The 18215-nt window shown below is 41.0% G+C and overlaps 1 protein-coding gene across 1 annotated transcript in view; it reads right to left on the bottom strand.

Annotated features, from left to right (window-relative positions):
- CCDC6 (coiled-coil domain containing 6) overlaps positions 1-18215 on the bottom strand; it is a 107543-nt gene that overhangs the window by 5229 nt on the left and 84099 nt on the right. The window contains exons 5-8 of the mRNA XM_033130591.1: positions 16926-17086; positions 11582-11738; positions 8947-9047; positions 257-381 (exon numbers count right to left, since the gene is read on the bottom strand). Coding sequence (XP_032986482.1) covers positions 257-381; positions 8947-9047; positions 11582-11738; positions 16926-17086 — 544 coding nt within the window. The remainder of the gene's footprint in view (positions 1-256; positions 382-8946; positions 9048-11581; positions 11739-16925; positions 17087-18215) is intronic.

Below are 18215 nucleotides of genomic sequence, written 5' to 3' on the forward strand. Positions count from 1 at the left end.
GTTCAAATTGCATTTCACAAAGGGTATTTTTTTCACAGAAACTGAAGTTCACATTTTGGTTCCCAGGAAGGATCTTAGTTGCAACACCACAATTCAGTATGACTATTGGGAAGTCTCTAAAGTTTTAAGGTGAACTGATGGAGGGCGGGAAGAAGACAGGTAAATGTCTAAGGGCATCAGTGCTGGTCTCCCAAGGAGGACCAGCTGCTACCACCATCAGGAGTGAAGTGCTGCTTCCTACCCCAGGGATACTTACTGTGATTCCGTGGGATGCTCCCATGTGCTGCACATGAAGACCTGGGGAATTGTAATAAGACATTCCGGCTCTAGTCAATGAAGTTGGTGGCGTGAAACCCACTGTGTGACTTGCATATGATAGACCTGAAATATGACAACACCTCGTAAGTATTATTTCAAACTCAAATTATCTAGTGTCTTCAACCATCCAGGAGGCTTTAAAATATGGAACTTCTCAGTCACCCACAAAAATGAAAACAGATGTGAAGCGTGGTGTGCTCACTGAATGGCCAGCTGGATAGATAACAAGGGATATAAAAGTCAAGCCCTGGAACCCAGAAATAAGTCCATGCATACATGATCAAATGATCTTCAACCAAGATGCCAAGAATACACAATGGGAAAATGGTAGTCTCTTCAACAAATGGTGTTGGAAAAAAACGGGTATCTAGATGGATGAAAAATAATGAAACTGAACCCCTGTCTTACACTATATACTCAAAATAGATTAGATTTGAATGTAACTCCTGAAATTGTAAAGCCCCTAAAAGAAAACGCACAAAAAACCTTCATGACATGCATTTTGGCAATGACTTCTCAGATATGGCACAGAAAGCACAGCCACAAAAGCAAAAATAGACAAGTGAGATAACATCAAACTAAAAAGCTTTTGCACAGCAAAGAAAACAATCAACTAAAGGTAACCTATGGAGTGGAAGAAAATATTTACAAACCATATTATCAGATATGGGATTAGTATCCAAAATATATAAGGAACTCCTACAACTCAATAGTAAATGAATAAGTAATCTGATTAAAAAACAGGCAAAGGACTTGAATAGACATTTCTCCAAAGACGACATACAAATGACCAATAGGTACATGAAAAGATGTCGCCACCACTAACCATCAGGGAAATGCAAATTAAAACCACAATAAGATATCACCTTACACTGGTTAGGACGGCTATTATTAAAAAAAAAAAAAAAAAAGGTACGTGTTAGTAAGGGATACAGAGAAACTAGAACCCTTGTGCACTGTTGGCAGGAATGTAAATTGGTGCCGTATGGATAACAATGAGAATAGCATGCAGGTGCCTCAAAAAATTAAAACTGGGACTATATGACCCAGCATTCCACTTCCGGGTGTTTAAGCAAAGAATTTGAATCAGGATATTGAAAAGAAATCTGCACTCTATGTTCATTGCAGCTATGCTCATCACAACAGCTAAGATGCAGAAACAACCTAAATGTCCATCAACTGATAAGTGGGTAAAGAAAATGTGGTATTCACATACAATGAAATATTATTCAGCCTTTAAAAAGAAAATTCTTTTTGAACAGAGAATGAATGAACCTTGAAGACACTATGCTCACTAAATATAAGCCAGTCACAAAAGGACAAATACTGCACGATACCCTTATATGAGGTACCTAAGGCAAACTCAGAAACAGAGTAGAATGGTGGTTGCCAAGGGCTGGGGGTAGGAGAACATGGGGAAATTGTTCAATGGGGCCTAAGTTTCAATTATACAAGAAGAATAAGCTTCAGAGATCTGCTGTATAGCATTGTGTGTTGTGTAGTTAAAATTTTGTTTAAAGGGTAGATCTCACGTTAAGTGCTCTTACCCTAATTAGAAAAATAAACTCAAGCCCTGCCAGGTGTCCAGAGGAGTTGTAGGCAGGTAGTTGAAGACATGAGAAGAAACAAGAACCAAGTGGACAAAATAGAGCAAAGGGGTAAAAATCAGAGGCAAGGAAAGGGGAAGTGTCAAAAGATGAATCAACAAACTATGAGACAAAACCACTGTCGTATGCACAGCAGCCGTCAGACAAACAAAAATCCCCAGTGAGAACTCCGCAACTTGGGAATAGTCAATGAAGAAAACAAAAGCTCTCTATATGCTAATGTTCCCCCAAAGAAACTGGTATTTAAAGAAGTAACAATCCCCAGTCCACTACAATGGTCTACATCGTCTTCGTCTAGGACACGAGAAGCATCTCTGAAGTGTTTTAGAAATGCACGTGCCCAGACTCCCCTCATTATCAGACAGGTCTCGGTTGAGGTCCAAATGGCCCTATTTTTCAAACATTCCAGAAGTGGTCATCATCTCTGCGCAGCCGAAGCAGCCCTGGCCTTTTTGAGTTAGGTGCTGATGGTCCAGTGGTCTGGGGCATCACTTATTTATCGCTGTGTAAACGTAGCAATCTGTACATCTTTGAGTTCCCAAGCAGCTACCGGGGTCTCTAGCACAGGGCAAGTTCTATATGAATGAATGCAGTGAAAATGGAAACAAAGGAGCAAGTTGGGGAGTTTGGATAGAACTGCCTGTTGTCAATCACTCTGCATCTAAGATCAGCTGTTGGATGCCAAGCAACATGAACTCCACTTAACTTTTTTCTGAATTACATCAAAACAAGAAGCTGTGAAGGATGCTTTTTCCTATTGTCTTGGGGCTTCTTCCATGGCTGAGACATGCAGCCGCTACCTTTAGTTGTCCTGTCCCAGAATTTGTCTGCGTCTTCCACATCGAATGTTAAGGGTTTCTTTAAATGTATATGTCTTTGTTTGACTATCATTTAGTGCTGCTTTCTACTTGCCATTATTTCCATTTCTGATGGTGGACATTTGGTTCACATTTACAAAATGGAGATCTGGGGTCACGTGCAAGGTAGTTACTTATGGTGATGTTTGTTTACTTCTACGACAATGACTTTGTTCAGCTGGGAGAGGGAAGGTTTTCTTGGAATAGCTTTGGGGAACACAAACCTCATTCTGTTTCTTATGAAAGTGATAAATTTAAGAGAAAGGTTATGAAAGTGACTCCTCACCCGCAGATGGAGATGCTTAGAGGGTTCAACTCATAATAACAGCAATAAGAGCTAGCCTATTTTCTAGTAACACAAGGTTAATTATTATTATGTGAAGCTGCTAATCAAGAACCTTTGAAGATTCCTATTGCCTACCTAAATTAAAAAAAAAAAAAATGGTGTTCTCTGGCTCGTGTAACGGCCTTCTGAATTTGGCTCCAAACTGTCTCCTGATGTTCTAGGTCAGGATGTCCTAAGTAGCTCTTACAGGCCTCACCTGACCCCAAATCAAATGAATTAGAATCTACGGCGGGGAGCAGGGTACCAGGGCAGCCAGTGTTAAAAACCACAGTGACCTTATCACTTGTGATTCTGACCTCCGTGCCTCAGCTCTGCCTGTGCCCTTGGCCTGGGAGCGCCTCTTTTCATCACAGGACTTAACTTACACCTTCCTTTCCCCCGTGCCAAGCAGGACCTCACCCAGCCTGGGAAGAGGCAAACAGCGCAGGCTCCATGGCTGACTGCCATATTGTCTCGGACTCTAGTTCTGCCACTTGGCACTGACAGTGGGCTTTAGCTCCGTCAACTGTAAAATGGGATTATGGGAGGGACCTCGCAAGGTTGTTGTGAGCATGAAATGAGTTAACATCACCACGTGCTCAGAGTGCCCGGTGCCCAGTAAAGGCTCAGTAAGTTTCAGCTCCTTAACACCTCCTTCATTGCTCACCTCAAAAGCTCTCTAAACTGGTGTTGTTTGAACCTCTTTTTAAACTATTTCGCTTTTTATTATTGTAACTTTTTATTTTAAAATACTTTATGATTCCTAGAAGCTGCAAAAATACTACAGGGTTCCCACGAACCCGTTCTCCAGCTTCCCTCAATGAGATCTTACCTCCCCACAGCACACTGTCAAAACCAGGATACAGACATGGCTCCGACACTCGTGACTAAGGTACAGACTTTAGATTCCATCCATTTTTACTGTATTCTCTGTGTGCATATGTATGTGTACAGCTCGATGTAATTTTATCACACGGGTAGATCTGAGTAACTATCACTACAATCAGGACACAGAATGGTCACTACAAAGAAACGCCCTTGTTTTAGTTCCTTTAAGAGTCACACCTTCTCTCCAATCCTAACCCCTGGCAATGACCAATCTGCTCTCCGTCACTGTAATTCTGTCACACTGAGTATACGTACAGCATGCAACCCTTTGAGATCAGTTTTTCATTCATTGTAACACCCTGTGATCCAAGTTATTACGTGTATCAAGTTCATTGTACTGCTGAGTAGTAGTCCATTGAGTACATGTACTGCTGTTTAACTACTTAACTTTTTAAGGAACATAAAAGATATAAAATTCATTACACTGGGCCTTGTATTAAGAGTTTCTTATTTCTTGTATTTTTTCCCTGACTTCCTAGGCCCTGTGGTTGATTATAAGCTCTTAGAGGCCAGAGACTACGTCTTACTAATTTTTGTTTTCCCTTAAATTCTAATCATCATGCATCTGGCCCCCTGGCCCAAGAATATAATAAAGGATAAGAATTAAAAAAAAAAAAAAAAAAAACATGCCAAACCCCAAACATGAGCCTACTAAAAATAGAATACTATGGCTGTATGAAGCTATTGCTGGAATAATTTCTCTTGCTCTGATACAGAAATTCATTAACGCAAGTAAAAATTCTAAGATTTGGTTGTCCATAAGCTCAAGACTGAAAATTTAAAAGATACTTAAAAACCAATTCATGACAAAAAGAAAACACTGAGCAAAATTAAGCATAAAACCAACTACCTTTTAAAGGGAAATTGCAAAAGGGGGGTGGGAAGGAGAGGAGCCACTTGAAAACACTAAAATAGTGACACCACCTTTGGATAAAAGGATTCTGGATGATTTTACTCCTGCTTCTTTGTACCCTTCTGATTGCCCCCAACTTTTCTCTGATATATTTTTGCTGAAGAAAAAAAAAAAAAGAGTATACCCAAACTAAAGGCAGACACTTCTTTTCAGTCACACAAGTCATACATGAAAGTGTTGTCTTTGTAAAAAATCATATAATATAGATGATTTCTACTTCACCTCTCCCTGATCTGGCTCCCTCACCATCATTCTATCAAGTCCACTCTTGTTAAGGTCAGTAGTGTTTCTGTAGTGCCACCCACTACTGCCCTTCTCCGCTCCTCATTTTACGTGACCTTGGAGCAACATTTGACAAAAGTGTGACCACTCCTTTGTTGAAATGCTGTGTCTTAACTTCAGCGACATCCTATCCCAATTTTCCTTCTACTTTCAGGTTTTCCACCCATACTTCACCTCTACATACTACATTAGCTTCACGATCAGACAGTATGGTTTTTCTCTTCTCCTTCTACCTTGAATGACTAGGTGATCTCATCTAACTTCATTTAAAAACATTTTGAATTTTAGAATAGTTTTAGGTTTACAGAACAGTGGCAAAAATAGTAGAGAGAGTTGCTGTATACCCCACACTGAGATTCCCCTATCATAAACAACACAGGCCAGGGTGATATATTTGTCACAACTAATACGCAGAAATTAATACAGTATTCTTAACTCAGGTCCATACTTCTTCTGGATTTCCTGAGGCGGTAGCTAATGTTCTTTTCTCGTGCCAGGATCCCATTTAGGGTACCACATGATATTTAGTTGGCGTGTCTCTTAGGCACCTCTTGGCTAATACATTTCCTCAATTCTCCTTGGTTTTGATGATCTTGTCAGTTGTGAGGTATACTGATCAGGTAATTTATGAACAGACCGTCCCTTAACTGGGATTTGTCTGGTATTTTCCACATGGTTAGACTGGGGGTTATGGTGTTTGGGGGCGGAAGACCACCGAGGTAAAGTGTCATTCTCATCAGGGTACATACCACCAATAGGACTTACCACTGTCAATGTTGACCTTGCTCACCTGGCTGAGGTCGTGTCTGTCAATTTACTCTTTTTTCCTCCCTTTCCATACTGTCTTCTTTGAAAAGAAGTCCTTTATATGCAGCCCACGTTTAAAGAATGGAGAGTTATTTCCACTTTCTTGAGGGCAGGGTATCTATGTAAATTATTTGAAGTTCTTCTGTCTGGGAGATTTGTCTCTTTTTCTGATTTATTATATCAGTATGGACCCACGGATGTTTGTTTTATGCTTGGGTTATAATCTAATATGACATTACTTATTTTATTGCTCCAATTGTTCCCGTTTTGGTTTGGGAGCTCTTTCAGTTAGCCCCTGCGCTGCTCTGACATCCCCTCATCATTTTTATTCTTTGAGCACCTCCTTACTTTCTGGCATTACCAGATTTTCCAGATGCACCTTACATATTCTCTGCCCCGGCCCTAGAAACACTCATTTCTCCAAGGAGTCCTAGTTCTTTTCATTGGAGAATGGCATTAGAAACCATAATCTGAGTGGTGAGTCTGCTTGCTACTAGTGGCGTGTTGACCTTTTTTAAACTTCATTATTCCGCATCCCTGATGCAGGTCCATCAAAATATATGAATCGGGAATGCCTCTTTCTTAGACTGCATCAAATAATGGACAGCCTGAAAAATAACGACTGAAAAGTAATATTCTCCCCATAATATAACCACATAAATAAGTCTAATCAAGAAGAGGATCTTTCGTAAGTGCTAGAAAATGTACCTTTCAATCAAATTCTGAAACAGAACTCAAAACAGATTCACGAGTTGGTAAAACTGCAAGATTGCCAATGTTAAAAGGTAGGGTAGGAATAAGAGCCAAAACGTTTAAAATGGAAAAGAAAACTATAGGAATAGCATAATTCCACTAAGGAAGTGATTAGGTGTTCTTAATACTGAGGACCACAAATTCTTGCAAAAACGAAAGTGAAAAGAACATTTGAAATTTCAAGTTTTGCTGATGTATTATATATAGGATTGCAATGGACTAGATTAAGAGTAATTCTGCTGCCAAATGGGAGTAAACACTATTCTGATATCATAGAACTTAAAATATGTTCTCACTTTGGCTGACCGAAAGAAAAAAAATCTAGGTGTTACTTATTACGTAGTTTAAGGGAAAACCAAATAGCTTATGTATATAAGCCAGCCCCACACTACAGGGACAGGGTGCGATGAAAGTCAAAATATGTAAATAGAAATAAGACCTTCCTGCAGAATATTTGTTACAACAAAAGTTAGTATTTCCAACAAAGGTCTCATCTTTGCGTTTTCTTTTTTCCACGACAACAGTCTATTTAATGAATTGGAAATTACACGCCTCTAAAGATTTCTTTAGGTTGAAATAAATCAAACAGAACATTAAATTACACTTAATATGAACCACTATCATCAACTATAAAAGCTACCCTCAGCAAGCAGAGAAGACTTTTATCATGGTAATGAAACCCAAGTACTATTTGCGGGAAACTGACAGGCAGTTAGGAAGGGAAGCTTTTGGAGACACTTAAGGGCCCCTAGGAAGTATGGGAAACAGTTTCAGGAACATCCTTTGGGCAAGAACAAAGGCTGACGATCACATCATTGATCCCCGATAGAAAGTCCTTAGGGTTTACAAACAGCCCTCTTTACCTGCTGGATGCCAGACAGCACATTGGCCCTGAGTGGACAAATGCCGCCATGCTTTGTGTACAACTTTCTTTTGATTTCTTCTCTTAAAAAAAAAAAAAAAAAAATCACAGCAGCACAGGGCTGGGCTAGATAGATCCTAAACTCACAAAACCAAGCCACTTCTACCTCACACTTTATCTATGGCGACCTGCATTAACTGCAGCATGTCTCCTTTATCAACTTGAAGTACGTCCCTGGTTTTTAATTATTGTGACAAATGAGATGGTACCCTAACATGAAGCTGTCTTACTTTCCCAAACCACAAAACCTTTATTGCAGCCACCCTGCCAAGCAGTCACTTGACTTCATTCTGCTGTGAAACTCCTTCCCACTCACCCTCCCCCACACACACTTTTTCCTCCAACTCTGTTTAAAATCTGTTTACCAGCAAGCACAAGAAAACCAGTCTCGTCACTTCAGTCACAAGACACGATGCTTTTGGCCTGCTACCTTTTCTTTCCTCCCTCCACTCGCCAACCTCCACCGCCCCCCTTGCTTCTTCTTTCTTCTTTGCTGGATCATTTACTTGCCCTCCTGGCCCGAGAGCCCCACGCTGTGCTGGTACTGGAGCCAGAGACCCCAGGGAGAGAGTTTTCGGGGTCAGAGGAAGACAAGCACGCCTTTGAGGACAGGCTTCTGAGGAGCAAAGCCAGAAGCAGAAGCAAAGCCAGTTCCTGATGAGGGCCGAACCCTACTCACAATTCATTGGACATATGAGGAGGTAGCTCTTGCTCGAAAAGGCGGCTTTGGAAGCAAGACACCCACTTTCCTTGCCACTTCCTGGCCATGTCATCAGTAGCTACTGAAACCTCAGAATCACTGCTTCCTCAATTTTAACACGGGAAAAATGATGCCTACATTAATTACTCTGTGGATAAAATTGAGATAATGCATGTGGAACACAATGAGAGAACCTATAAAAAACGTGCTACGATGCATCTTAGAAATCTACCCAAGGTTTTTGTCAATCCACTGGCACTTAAAATCAGTCAAAGACAGTCTTTTTAAAAAGATTTTTGGGGTTACATTCCTTTCAGGTTAAAAAAAAAACAAAACACACACACACACACAGAAAAAAGGAAGAGAAAAACACCAGCGGGCACTATAACATTTACGCTTAAAAATTACAAGCTAAGACTCAGTCTTAATAGTGATTTGTTTTTGATGCTTTTCAAAAACACATGGCCATTCTCTCTCTGCTGACAAGATTTTTACATGAACGAAGGAAACGTTCAGGGATGCCTATTAAAGTACCAGACATGAGGCCCAGAAGTAGCCGAGACCATGTACTCACCGGGTGAGATGGGCCTGCTTGAGCTCGGAGAAGGAGTGTAAGGGATCGGGCTGGACACAGTGCGAGGTCTTAATCCTTGTGCAGACATCTCGTTAAAACACCTAAGAGGAGGAGGGTGAGTGATCAAAGCCTGCATTTCAATAGTGTTTGAGGGAGCGCCTATGTAAAAACATTTGGGGTCCTCATTTGAGGTCAAACTCCCGAATGTTCAGAGGGTGCTGCTGTAGCGAACGGACATGTATAAAACGGGCTCTCGCTTCTCCACTGCTTGGCACACCGCTCTCCCCAGGGGTATAGGTTAGGGAACTTGGGGCGTTTCAGCTCCGAGTGGAGGCTTGGTGACAGCTTCACCACACAACAGAGAGGACTGGGCTTTTCTCCATCACACAACAGCCACGTAAAACTTCACTTCCACTGTCCCAAGAATTAGACAGGTCTACGTTTTAATGGCTACATCTCAATTGTTGTTTGAAACTCAAACCCAAACAAGCCCTCTGAGATTTGTGATTAGAGATTAACGATGTCTTCCCGTGCACCAGATGTCAATAGTTCACAAGGCAAGCCTTCCTTAACAAACAGTCACATGTTAGGATATATAACAAAAGACACTTAAAAGACGGCTGTCGAGGAGCAATTCCTGCTTGAGAGACTTCCTAATAAGCTATCCTTCACAGGCCTGACGGCCAGGGGAAGAAATAGTTGCAAGCACATGCATCTGTATCCCAGGGCAGATCTCAGCCCTGATAATCAACAGGTCACGTGAGGAACTTGAACACTCATTTCTTGCTGGTTTATTCGTTTCATAGAAAACTAGGCTCCCAAATTTGACATGTAGCTCTCAACTAGCCACTCACCGCTAAGTTTTCCTCTACTCTTTAGAGTAGCCAGCCCTCAGGGATGGGAGCCAGGCTAGACTTCTTGTAGTTTACATTGAGGTAGGCAGCTAAGATCACCTTGGTCTTTAAGGACCACACCTGTAGACGTCTCAAGTGTCCAACTATTTTCTTTCTCCCAAATGTGACATCACACTCCCAGTAGGGAGAGGAGACATCTTGATTAGGCAGCTACACTCTACCTGAGATAATCTGACCTACAAAAAACAAAGCAAATCGTCTGGGGTAAATAAGCAGTTTCTGGGAAAAAAAAATATTTATCTGGAAGCCTGAAGTAGTTTTAGTATTGGTACCATAGTCGGAAGGAATTCATTCCATTGTGTGTCTGAATCAAAATCAAGTACAGGGTACTGTGTATGTTAATACACAGTCTGCTCTGTGTCTGAAGGTAGTTAATAAAGTAGTTAATAAGTTATTTAGTATTCGAGATGATAATGTTTTCAGCCAAATGGTTTTTAGGAGATAAGGATTTCAGAGGAAATGGGACAATGAAAGAAATCAGTGAGATTCAAGAGTTAAGGATAATAGTTTTATGATACAAATTTCTGAGAAAGAATAATCTTTATTCTTTTCAAATGAGGAAACATACACACATATTTTAAATAGGATGGCCCATTACTCTGCTTTCATAATTTTTTTTATTATAAAACTACAGACCTTCATTATAGAAAATCGCAGTCGTTTCTTGAAATGCCACCGACCACAGCACATTGATCAAAAGCCTTTTTAGCCCTCTGATCTATTCAATAACTGGAAGAGAACCAGAGTGCTGATGTGCTAATACCGCCCACATGTTTTCAAACGATTTGTTTTGGCATTGATAGCCTCCACGACTCATCACAGCCATTAGCAGACACTGGTCTCAGACACTGGCTGCTCAGTCCTGTTGGAGGAACCCCTGAGGAAGCTCAGTCTCACCTTTCACACCGAGATGCCGACCCTGTACAGGCCAGGGCACCCCTGAACCAGAACAGGAAACGATCTGGTTCAGAGAAAGGCTAATTTCCCAACTGCTGGGTTTCTCTGCTGATTGCACAATTTTTTCAACTTGGATTTGTTTCTTATCGTAACAATAACCTACCTCCCAAGTACAAAAGAGGGGTGGAAAGGGGAAGGAGGAGGGAGAGGAAAATCTGGATGAGACAGAAATACTGGTACCACTTCCTCTAGTGAACCAAAAGATGACTTATTTCAGCCCATTTCTCAGTGGAACAATCAGAGGGTTTGATATCAGGCTTCAGCAGACAAATGCACTGCATTATTTTTTAAAAAGTAGCTGCCAAAAGGCTCAAAAGTTGCCAAGTATGTTAAGGCAAGGCCTCTGGCTTTCAACAACCTCCACCTGTCTCCTGCTGATTCCTTCAAACTGGGCATGTATTTGTTTCCTCAGGCTGCACACCATGACTTGCTTACCTGTATCTGCATGCTCCCATGCTTTACACAGACATAACGCAAGATTAGACAAATCCATCAATAAATGCACATTCTCCCTCTCTACATATAACCCTGCCTCCGTTTCTCTCCTCACCAAATAACTTTGGAAAGGTACTTTTTGTGTGTGTTTAAGGAAAATGGTCACTATTTATCCCATTCGCAACACCTACTTTGACGCAGTGGTGTTCACCATCACAACAAATAAATATGCAAGCCATCTCCTTTCACATCTAACCGGATGGGAAGAGAGGCCTCTTGGAGCCTGGTTTGTGTTTTTTTTAAACAAGGCTCCTAAGACAGGTGCATACCTTTCGTCATCCATTTCCAAGCTGGACTCACTCTCGGACAGCTGTCGACAGAGGGCTTCTCTTCTCTCCATCTCCCTCTGCAGCTTCCTCTGCAGCCTCAAGTTCTCTTCCCTCATGTGACGTTCCTCCTCCAGATACTGAGCCATTTTCTCTGAATCTGAAAAACCAGAGTTCTCAGTGAAACCATATTCCACGCAATCCTAGTCAAATCTTAGGACATCCTACGCTATAGACCAGGAACTACTGCGAGTCAGGAGTTCTCACTCTCCCACATGCAGATGAAACATGGATTTCAAGTCTATCTCAAGTACCAGAGTTTCTCTCAACAATCTTCATTTAGGAAAATATATAAAAAGCGATGCTGGGAGTTTCGGCACCTTCACTGCCACTTCCTTGCCTTCTAAAATGCGTTATGTGGAGCAGGATATGATGGAGTGTAGCTAAGTCCGGACTCCACATCTCCCAGAGCCCCCTCTGGTGCTGGAGCTGAGAGGGGGGGGCCCAGTTGGGGAAACAGATTCAGCCCCTGGGCTCCCCGCTGGGCTACAATCCTGCTGCCCCTCAACTCCAGACACAGCGTGGTGCGTGTCCGATGGGCGCCTGTCACAACTGGTAGCACACCCACAGTGCACTGCGGTAGAGGCACACTGAGAAACATGCTCGATAACAGAGTTCTTTTTAAAACAACAGAAATTGACATAGTAAATAACTGTCACATTTCAAATACGTCTAATTTTGGTGTGTACGACTCACGCACAGCTTTGCTGAGTTAGAGGGCAGGTAAAGACCTGTACGCAGCCAGGCTCTTGGGATGCCGTCTTGCTTACGACAAATATCCCTTCCTAAGAGCCGGCCTATGTCGAGGTCTGTACTATCACACTGGTCTCCCAGGCCATAGCGGATTAGCCCCAGGGCAGAAGCCAGACCCAGCCTGAGTCAGTCAGATTCTCTCTCCTAGGAATCTGAAATGTGGAAGTGATATCTTCATGAGGCTTTAGGATCGCCTTCTGCTGAGTTCCCTGGGTCACAAGCCCTGCCGTTCTGAGGTAATTCTGTGCAGGATTCTTGCACAGTCCAGCATCATTCCAGTAAGTGGTATAACCTGACCTCCCTGCCCCTTTTCTGGTTTACCTCAGACAGAATCTGGTGTTACTAAGTAACCAAAATAACTTTAATAAATAACAAAACTCAGTGTCTACCCATCGTCCTGCTTCCTTCTTTTCCCTGCCTTAGCCAATGAACTTGGGAAAAATACAGGTAGTATCTACTGCTCTTTTCTGAAAAAAATAGCTACACATTCAGAGCAGCCACGATCACGTCTAAGAGAGAGTCCTACAGTTACTGTTCCATATTATCAGCTCAGTCCAAATTTAAGAAGGAAGGAGCTGAATGTCACATTGACCATTTCTCTCCCACAAACTCACCCTAGTTCAACTCCATCAAATTAGTTTCAGTTTTAAGCAACTCCATGAAGGTCTGGTGTTTTAGCAAATAACGACTTTTGGTGATAAATATTCAAAGATTTCTGAGCCATCATCATTATAGAATACATAAAAGCTCTTGATTATCCTTATTTTAGAAATTCAAAGAAAACTATCCAAATTATTAAATACTTTATGTGCAATAACACTAAATCCCTCAGTTGTTTTCACTATATCCAGAAACCCCGCTGTTTAATCCAAACGCAAAAAAATCCCTTTAATTGAAGGCATGCTGGGAAAATATTTACAAAGCACATTTTTAATATAAACGATTTAAATTATTTCATCCCAAATATGCAAGTGTGCAGAATTTGTCACTAGCTCTACAGGAAGCATTAGATTGACCCATGGAGTACTTATTGTTTCTAGAACTAGAAGGGCAGGTATCAGAGCAAGTTGCCTTCCTTTTCCATAAATAGGAAAGCTTTGCAGAACTGAGGATTCATAGAGGCTTCAAGAATAATCAGTTAACAGGAAACACTGTCTTCCAAAGAAAATGGCAATCCTTTAGCATCTGAGGAAATCAACAGGGGATCCTTAAGCAATAATCTACAGACAAGAAAGCCAGTCACCAGGAAAGATGGCTGGAAGACAGCCTGGCAGTGCAGCAATGAACTGAGAAGCCAGAGGCATAAAGAAGACACTAGGTCCAGCATCTCTGGTGTTACAGACCCAGGCACAGATGGCTGACACCATGGCATTCCTTGGCTGCCCTCTGCTGGCATACTGCCACATCTGATTTCAAGAGACTGGATTTACTCCTGAGTCAGCTCTGACCTTCTCTCACACAGAGCTCCCTAGGACTTAGGGGCCACAGCTTACATTTCCCCCATCTCAGCCACCTTACAATATTTAGTCAAAGTCAGCATCAACTAAGGATGACTTTCAGTCAGACTCTGAAGAGGAGTGGTTCCCCAATATTCCAAAGGTGGCCTGCACATTTGGCATTCCTTTTCGTGTTTATGGGTAGAAAATACCAATGCTCAGACGTCACCCCAAACCACCTAAATCAGAATGCCTGAGGTTGAGACCTCTCTACTGGTATATTAAAACTCCCCAGGAGATTCCAGTGCTTCACCAGAGAACTACCAGGAGAGAGCTTCCAGTTCAGATATAGTCAGACTTGGAGGATAAGGATAAGGTAGATGGATGAGGAAAAGCCACTAGCTCATCCTCTAAACACAATCCAAACCAACTGTGAGCAGCTAAGTGCCACTTGCCACTCTTCGGATCAGTTTTCTCTGTCCTCAAAAAATCAAAATAGCATTTAGGGATGCCGCTCTGTATCTGCAGTCCCTTCAAAGACCAAACAGTGCAGTAGGAAGGAAGGAGTGGGAATGAAAAATTCTCTCCAAATTGCCTCTAAAATATTTTTCTAGGGCATAAGGCAAGTATACATGAGAAAGAAAAATGTCAACTGATGGCACTGGAAAGAGTTCAGAAAGGTGCTAAGAGACATCTGTCTGCCCAACACAGCAAAAACTCAAAAAAATCTTAAAATAACTAATATCTGAGAACTCCTAATTTGTTTTCATGGAAGACACATAGTGGTTCTCAACCCAGGGTACACACCAGAGTTACCAACATTAAAAAAAACACATACGGGGCTGTCGGGGGAGAGACCTGGGTGAGAAAGCGGAAGGGATTAAGAAGTACAAATTGGTAGTTACAAAAGAATCACGGGGATGTAGTACAGTATGGGGAATGTAGTCAATAATGTAGTAACTACCATGCTTCCCCGAAAATAAGACCGGGTCTTATATTAAGGTTTGCTCCAAAAGACGCATTAGGGCTTATGTTCAGGGATGTCATCCTGCAAAATCATGCGAGGGCTTATTTTCCGGTTAGGTCTTATTTTCGGGGAAACATGGTATGTACAGTGCCAGGTGAGTACTACACTTTATCAGTGTATCACTTCATAAATTATATAAATGTCTAACCCTTACTATGCTGTACACCTGAAACTAATATAATATTGAATGTCAACCATAATTTAAAAAATAGTCACAGGGGTATATAGTACAACATACGGAATAGTCAATAATATTGTAATAACTGCACCGTGTCAGATGGGTAATAAGACTTATACGGGTTATCACTTTATATACCTTATATTGGTATATAAATGTCTAATCACTATGTTGATATTGTTTTGTAGACCTAAAACTAAAACTTAAAAAAAAAAAAGAAAAAAGATATATAGGGGAAAAAAATACAGAGGACCAGACTCAACCCCTAGAGTAAGCCCAGAAACCTATATGGGGTTAACCAGAATAATGGACTCCCAAAGCTGTCCACATCCGAATCGCTGAAGCCTGTGAATCTGTTATTTTACATGGCAAAAGGGACTTGGCAGATATGATTAAAAGTTAAAGACCCTGAGATGGGAACTTAACCTGGATTATCTGGCTTGGCCCAGTGTAATCACAGGGCTCTTATAATGGGAAGGCAGGCAAGTCAGAGTGAAAAGGAGCTGTGTGAACAGAAGCAGGGGTGGGAGTGACGCCAGTGGAAGGAAGGGGCCAGGAGTCACAGAATGCAGGCATCCTCTGGAAGCTGGAAAAAGCAAGGCAACAGATTCTCCCATAGAACCTCTGATAAGGAACCTTGATTTTAGCCCAGTGAGACCTATTTTGAACTTCAGACCTCCAGAACAATAGTATAAATTTGTGTTGTTTTAAGCCTTAAGTTTGTGGTCATTTGTTACAGCAGCAACAGGAAACTAGTACACTGCTATTTTTAAAGGTTCCAAGGATGCTCATAATGCACCATCCCAGGTACACTACTAGACAAGAACTTGCAGTGAATTTTAGAAAAAAAAAACAGATAAAAACCACTGAAATTTTAAATGTATGTTCCATTTGACTCAGTATATCCACTTCCTGGAATTTATCCTGAAAGTGTTCTTGCACAATTATCAGATGTGCATACCGACATTCATTGTGTTTGCAGCATCACAACCAAAAAGGGTCCATTGATATGGATCTAGTTAAGTAAATTATGGTATAACCATACAATCATATAGTAATGCAGCCTTTAAAACAGTGAGTAAGGCAGCTCTACAGATACTGGCAAGGAAAAATTACAAGATATAATAAATGAAAATAGAAAGATACAAAAGAACATGCTCATTGTACTACTATTTGTATAAAAGAAGTTTATACACACACAGACATATGTCTGGAAGAATACATAAAAAACGTGTAATTATAAGAATTAGGTGGCTGGTGAGACGGAGACTTATTTTTTTCCTGCATACTTTTCACTATATTATCTATTCAAGTAAATCTGAGCGGCCTAAAAGCAGAAATAGGAGAGAACCAAGCAAATGCACAATGACCTAATCAAGTATTCAGAAATCTAGTTCCTCTGATTTCCAACTCAACAGCTTGACCTTTTCCAAAATAATAAGTATCAATTTCAAAAACATTTATTCTTCAGGTACCATGAACAAATGTTAGCTGAGGCTAAAATTTAGCAGTAAGGAAAATAAACTCTACTGCCCGCCTTAATGCCCCCAATGTACACTGAGGTCTCCTGTAATATTTGTGTTAGCGTAATCCTAGCTATGAGAACGCAGGGGAGAAGATTAAAAATATTACCTGTGACTCTGGACACTCTTGAAATTATTTGAATTATTTTCTAGTAAGTATTCTACACTATTTGCCCTGCCCCACTACAATATTTTCTAGAGATAATCTATTTCAGGATGACAGATAAGACTTATAGAAACATGTACTGGTAATGAAATACAATATGAATTTGATTAATGCGAATTAAACGGTAAATATCGGTAAAGCCCTGTATTTGGTAAATGGATTAATTCTGCACATAGAGGACCAGTGAAACCAGAGGCCACGTACGCTGTAACTGAGCAGCCCTCAGTTGCTTCTTCAGCCTCTCCACTTCATTCTTTAAAAACCTGATGTGGCGCATCATGTTTTCTGGAGAGTCGATCTCCATGGAGATGTCTCTGGGCGATGGGGGAGCGGAGACCGGCTGGTCCAACTTCTCCTGCAGGATTCTGTACCGAGAAGAAAAATTCCAAGAATTAAAATCAGCTTGTTTTTAAAAGACAAAACAACAGACTAGCCGGAGGGTTTGTTTATTAATAGCGAGCTCCTGTAAACCAACAGGATGAATTCATGGGGTTGCTTATCTCCTCTGCCTATTTCACACGTTACCTGGTTGGATTCAGATGAAAGGACAGAGCTGAAGGATTCACCTCCTTTTTTTCTTTTAAATGGCCACTGGTAATTAAGCATTACTGAAAAAATCTCTAACGTTTACTTCTGATGAGTACGTCTGGCATACAGTAGTCACTCAGAATTATCAGCTAACTAAATGTTTGACATGTTCGTTGAGGGCATGGAGATACTAAAGGAATTTCACTCTCTCAATGCTTCCATTTGAAACTTAAGAACTTTATACTATGAAACCTCTGCGGAGAGTGGTGTAACATAGAGACTCGACTTCTAAAATTCCCTCCTGAGAAACCAATCCTGAGGGTCTGGCAAACTGGACAGAAGGCCCTTTGCTTCTGGCCATAGCAAAAAGTTCAAAACAAAAAATTATTGGGTTAATAATTGGTAGTGCCACCTTTCCATCAATTATCGTTAGTTTGAATCACAATACTGCTTATTTATATTCAACAGCTTTTGACTTAACAAAATGCCAATTTCATATTGCTCAATGCATTCTGCAAAGGAAGATTGATAATATAACGTGTTTCCCCCAAAATAAGATCTAGCCGGACCATCAGCTCTAATGAGTCTTTTAGAGCAAAAATTAATATAAGACCCGGTCTTATTTTAGTGTAAGACTGGGTATGATATGATATGATATAATATAATAACCGGTCTTATTTTACTATAAGACGGGGTCTTATATAATATAATACCCCTGGGTCTTATATTAATTTTTGCTCCAAAAGACACATTAGAGCTGATGGTCCGGCTAGGACTTATTTTTGGGGAAGCACGGTAGAACCTCAACTGCGTTCTGCAAAGAAAGACTGAATGGCAACAGATCTCCATGCCCCTTTTTCCAGGTTGCTGGGGTTTTTGGTTTTGTTTTATTTTTAACTTTTTACCTTTGAGTCTGCCCAAGGGCAAACTGTGAATTAGGCCTATCCTTGTTGAGCAAACTAGAAG

Source organism: Rhinolophus ferrumequinum, chromosome 16 (assembly GCF_004115265.2).
Source record: "Rhinolophus ferrumequinum isolate MPI-CBG mRhiFer1 chromosome 16, mRhiFer1_v1.p, whole genome shotgun sequence".
NCBI classification, from domain to species: Eukaryota; Metazoa; Chordata; class Mammalia; order Chiroptera; family Rhinolophidae; genus Rhinolophus; species Rhinolophus ferrumequinum.